The 6000-nt window shown below is 39.5% G+C and overlaps 1 protein-coding gene across 1 annotated transcript in view; it reads left to right on the top strand.

Moving 5' to 3' along the window:
• Window positions 1-2251: 2251 nt before the first annotated feature.
• Window positions 2252-6000, top strand: part of LOC140142356 (torsin-1A-like) — a 49844-nt gene continuing 46095 nt past the window's right edge. Inside the window, exon 1 of the mRNA XM_072164325.1 lies at window positions 2252-2511. Coding sequence (XP_072020426.1) covers window positions 2314-2511 — 198 coding nt within the window. The 5' untranslated portion in view covers window positions 2252-2313. The remainder of the gene's footprint in view (window positions 2512-6000) is intronic.

Genomic DNA, 6000 nt, shown 5'->3' with positions numbered 1-6000 from the left:
AAAGTCAAACATGATAATTATGAAAAGCCACTTTTTATATTGAAGAACATAATCCAGGACATTAACATGGCGTTCAACATATTCACGGAAATTATTGCTCTGGTGTACTACAATAGATCAGGGTGGTATTGGTTTTATTTATTGGGAAGTTGTCTGTGTATTTATTTGCTAACATGCTTCGTACTATTAAAGATCATAGATAGGAAAAGCTATTGGGTTGATTCCTTCAAAGTTCTTGTAGTTCAATTACTGGCGATAAGTGTCATCTTTTGTGCAGCACCTGAACCACCCGAGTCATGTAGTAGCGACTGGATTGCTTCTGACAACAGCACAGGTAAACTAAATCCAGAAACAGAATATTCAAACCAACCTGCTGGCAGTTGATTGTGCTGCTGCAGAGTGTTGCGGCTTTGCTGTTAACTACACGGCGCACACCGACATCGCCCGGTTAACAATTACATTATGCAGCAGAGACACTGAAATGAATACCCGGGATCGATACATGTGAATGTGCTATGCACGATTTGATATTCAGACGATAAATCTTTGGATACCGGGGTAGAAAATGATGAATATATCCCGTAATTGAATTAGTCTAAAGAAGCCAGATTTGGTTCCTTGAACTTGAATATATGTGTTCAACGGATATGATAGTCGTTAGCTAGCGTCTTGAGAAAGAAGCGTGCGGCTTGAACTCAAAAACTGACAAAAATATTTATATGTGCCGAACTATAGCGCAGCGTAGGTGCTAGCTGCACTCACTCCCGTGGAGGCAGTATAAAAGTCGATTACCAGACTATTGTCAGTAGTCTTAGTCGGATGTCCCTTGGCTCATTATGCGTCTCAAAGGTCGGAACAAAATGGCCATGCGTGGATGTGGATTCAACCTACCATGGCGATTTCTGCCATGAAGATATCGGGGCGATGACACTGTGCGGTGCCCGCCCGCCCGATATGTCAAAGGTTTGCTATGTCGAAAATAAGATCCCTATGTCGAATATAAATGACATAATAACATGATTATCGAAAAAGTAAAATTTAAACATGTTCTCACGAATTACAATGTGGACGCTGGTGCCCGGGCTGGTGGCCTGAGACCAGCATCCAATGGCCTTCAATACCGACTGATGTTACGGGGTTTGGTTGTAGCGAAAAACTGGATCATCGGATGTTGACCTCGACCAGCACGCCGGTCAGATGAATGGATGAGTGAGTCGCGTGCTGGTGAAAGTTGGTGGCTTCCCTGTATCTCTGTTTAAATCACCCCCTTTGCGCTTGATGTGAACGGCTTCCTTAACTCCTCTGTTGAAATAAGATTTGGATCCCATCCCATGCCTGGGACATGTTCATTGACTGGGGATGATGATGATGTTTTCCCATGTTCAATGAGATGCGTCCTAAGTGAGCGAATACTCTCACCGATGTAAGATGATGTACAGTCACCACAGGGGATATGGAGTTCTATGTGGTACACCACACCACATTGTCCAATTTATCAGTCTTATCCTTTGGATTAACTAGAACGGATCTGATTGTGTTTGCGGCTTGATGTGGGCGATGACACCGTTGGAGCGTAACAACCGCTGTATGGACTCCAAGAGTCCCGGAATGTAAGGGATGGAAACACTCCTCTTAGGTTGATTAGTTTGTTTCTTGGACTGAAGTTTAGATTCTCCTTTCTTTCTGGCAATAACCCAGCTCCAATCCTCATAGCCACAAATGGCCAGGGATTTGCGAACTTTATCGCTCTGCTTTTTTGGTGACAATGGAATTGGCGCGATCACATAACGTGCGAATTACTCCAAGTTTGTGTTGTAGTAGCCTTTTACCCCCCCCCCCCTTGGGGCCAGTTTATATTTTTGGGAACATCCTGATTATGTTTTAGGGTCATCTTAGGAACCTAAAAAAATTGGTTTGGTTTGGTCCTGTGGGGGGTGCACAGAAAGTGGTCCTAGCTCCCCGAGTACTCGTGATATGACCTAAGTCCAGTTTAGTGACCAGGGTTTACCGTGCACAATTTCAGCATAAACCCTCGGATCACCAAATGTCCTGAGAATGTCCCTTCCCTCTGATCGCGAATTATTTAGTGACCGTGCCAGCAAATTCACTGGCACATCTAGAACAGCTCAGAGAGGTCATGGTTTTCACATTTTTATTTTAACATAACAACTTTATTGAGGACTAACGGCTCAGAAGCTGGGTTACTGTATGCATGCTTGCTTTTTCTTTTGTTTTACATTGTAAGGTCTGCATTATGCTTTCCGCGGTCGACTTTTTGGTCAAGATAAAGTGCAGTTTCAGTTAGAAGATATCATGCATAGTTTCTTCAAGGACAAGGACCCACAGCGACCATTAGTGCTATCATTTCATGGGACAACAGGAACGGGTAAAAATCATGTGTCACGTTTGATAGCTGAAAGCATTTATAAGAAAGGATTGGAGAGCCAATATGTTCACCTGAAAATACCTACAAAGGATTACCCGTATGAAAGTGAACTTAAGGCATATAAGGTAGGTTATTTCGTGTGATCTATTTAATTATCCCGCCCAAATCCAGATTAAATATGCTAAGATACATGACCTCACGTCGCGTCGTTTTTAATAAGTTGTCCGTATCGTGTATAGTCATGATATGAGAAACCAGATGAACACTAACTTGCTACAATGGGCGCTGCCCTTTAAAGTTGTACCTTTTTATGAAGTTATGTAAATCAGACAGTTTCAAGCACCGTAGCTTTTACATAGGATTTCGGAGCTTGATCTTATGCAGGCCCCATGTCACTCGGGAAAAAACGGGAAATCGCCATAAACTTTTTATTATTTTAACATAATTTAAATTTTTTTAAATAAATCTGTTCTTAATTATTGTGATTTGTCATTTTTTTTGGTGACATTTGAAACATGTCCCATAATTTTACCAAAATTTCGGTGATTTTACACAAATGTTGGTGATTTTACAAAAATGCTGGCGATTTTACAAAAATTTTGGCGATTTTACAAAAATTTTGGTGATTTTACAAAAATTTTGGCGATTTTACAAAAATTTTGGCGATTTTACAAAAAATTTGGCGATTTTACAAAAATTTTGGCGATTTTACACAAAATTTGGTGATTTTACAAAAATTTTGGCGATTTCACAAAAAAATTGGCGATTTTACAAACATTTTGGCAATTTTACAAAAATTTTGGTGAATTTACCAAAAATTTGGAGATTTTACACAATTTTTGGTGATTTTACAAAAATGTTGTTGATTTTACAAAATTGCAGTTATTTTTGGCGATTTTACATGTTGATTTGACCAAAATTGAGACAATTTTACACAAATTGCAATGATTTTACAAAATAATAGTGACTTTCTTTTTACAAAGTATCCTGTGTGTACATGTACATGTACGGTACCTATTAGCCTGGGGTACTAGAGCAATTGTTTTGCCCATGTAGGGGTGTGTTCTGTAGCTTCAGATTGTCCTATTTTTCCTATCCAACATGTCCAAGATGACCATACAAGTATGTGAGCTTATTGCCATTGGGCTATTCCAGTTGAAATCCATACACCCCCTAATATGGAAGACATGACCTTAAACCATGCACCCACACTGGGTTGAATTTCACTCTCCTTGTGAGTTTGTGTATTTTCTCACCATTTTTAGTTATATTTCTTCTTTCAGGGGGGAAGAGTGTATGAATTGCACCCATCCCATAATACACTGAACTGCACATTTAGAAATGTGACCACCTAGGCCTAAATGGGATTAATTTATATAGATTTATAAAATACTAAAGACTACAGAAGCGCATTGAAAACTGCTTTGAAAACATGTGGTTCTCCTAATTGATGATATAAAAGGAAAAAGAATGACTTTTATTAAATTTATCTATTGTACAGGTCCCCAGTCAAGTTGTCTGTGTTACAGACTGGAATCTGATTACTACATGTACCTGTGAGCACAGATACTGGCAGTGATGTATCATTTGAGTCCGGACTCGGACTCGAGTCCACTTTTTGTCGGACTTGGACTCGACTCGGACATAAAAAGACTCGGCGCTGCTCAGACTCGAACACAAAGGACTCGGACTCGAAGCCAAGTCCGTCCGAGTCATGCAATTAGATCCATGTTTAAAAATGTGAACTGATTATACCTAAATATGTCAAAATAGATCTAAAATTTGATTTAAAATTTGTTGACTTCACTTTATTTGCCCTTTTTCCTAAAATTGGGGGCTGTCAAATAACTCATCTGTCATGTATCCTACATATCCACCATATTATTTAGGTTAATATCTGTGAATTAGCATAATCATATTATTGTTAGCATTGATGAAATAAACCAGTTAGGTCTTGATAATTAATTATGCATAATTTTACTGTTTAAAAATATCTTAAACTTCTTTCATGGAACTTTCTAATTCATGAAACTCAGTGAAAAAGAGAAAAAGTGCACACTGGACCATGCAGTATGCATGGCAGCTCATCCTAACTTTGTGCTCCTCCTTACATACATGTACATGTATGGGTATGGGTATGGTTATTACATATGGGTATTTTACATTCTGTCGGTCGCTCACGATAGATTCGGCTATTCCATCTTGTGCCCTCAGACACAGGGGACACTTACTGTTGTACTCAATGGGGGAAATCACAAAACATGTCATATGATATATACCTCTTTGTGAAATAATTTAAAAAGTTTGATTTCTTATCAGGGGAATACACTCCCAATAATGAATAAATTACAAACTGACAATCCAATAGGGATGTTGTGAGTGTGTCCCCTTTGACAGATGTGAGAAATGGGTAAGTGCACTAGATGGAACAACCCTGACCGAGATAATACATACATGTGTAGTTTGTATGTGTTCACTAGATTTGCTGCACATTTGTTCAGTTTTGAAAAGATATTTGGAACTATAATACCAGGTACAAAGCATACCACATTCTTGAACTTTTGTTTGGTGACAGCATAATCCACCCAGACTGACTGATAAAAGGGGGGGGGGGAGGATATGGACCCCACCCCTAACTGATTTGTATACATGTGTAGTTATTCCAAATCTTCAGGCTTGCTTTAATGAATGTGGTAAAAAGATGTTTGCATACTGGTAACAAAATGCCAAACTGGGAAAACATTTCAACACATTTTCTTCTTGATATTTCTGAAGGCTGAATTTCTATTATTATGATTATTATTATCATTTATTTTATTATTTAAATTATTATCATTATTATATTTTTCTATAATTTATCCCACCCCCATTGAATACATTGCTCTCCAGCCTGGTGCCCCTTCCCTGTGGCCTGTGTACATCTGTGAGTTACATGTGACACGGGCATATGACTAATGTGACACACACACACACACCAACACATCCACATTTACTGCTGTCTGATACATGTAGTTTTTAGAGAACTTCTAATACCTGTGACCCCCATCGTTTAAAATATTTACCAAATTACCCCCTTTTTCATTTTTTATACCCAATGACCCACACCCACACTTTTTAGGCCCCTACTTCACTGATAAAAAGCTGATAGACACATACATGTCAGATATAAATTTCAGTGCCCCACCCCAGGCATGGACTCTGACCGAGTCCGGACTCGGGTCGATTTTTGTTGGACTCGGACTTGGCTCGGACTCGGCACCCCCGGACTTGGACTCGAGTCCGGACTCGGACACAAAAGCACTCGGACTTGGCTCGGACTCGGGTTCAACTGGACTCGGCTCAGCTCGGATTCGGACGAGCTGGACTCGGGTCCAAGTCTGGATCCTGGATTGGGCTATTCGGAAAATAGATGCACACCCCTATAGAGGAGTTCGAAAACTGGACTTTTGTCCAGTTGTGACTGTTGGAAATCCAGACATTTAAAGTGCCCAAAGGCAAAAAAAATCAGGCAGAAAAATAGTTTAAAATCAGCAATCCTCCATTTGAGAGCTTATTTTGGAGATTTCCGTGATTTTCATTCATTTAATTGGATTTCCAAGCTTTATCAAGTGACA

The sequence above is a fragment of the Amphiura filiformis genome, chromosome 20, assembly GCF_039555335.1.
Source record: "Amphiura filiformis chromosome 20, Afil_fr2py, whole genome shotgun sequence".
Lineage (NCBI taxonomy): Eukaryota > Metazoa > Echinodermata > Ophiuroidea > Amphilepidida > Amphiuridae > Amphiura > Amphiura filiformis.
This window is presented reverse-complemented; position numbering and strand designations above follow the sequence as displayed.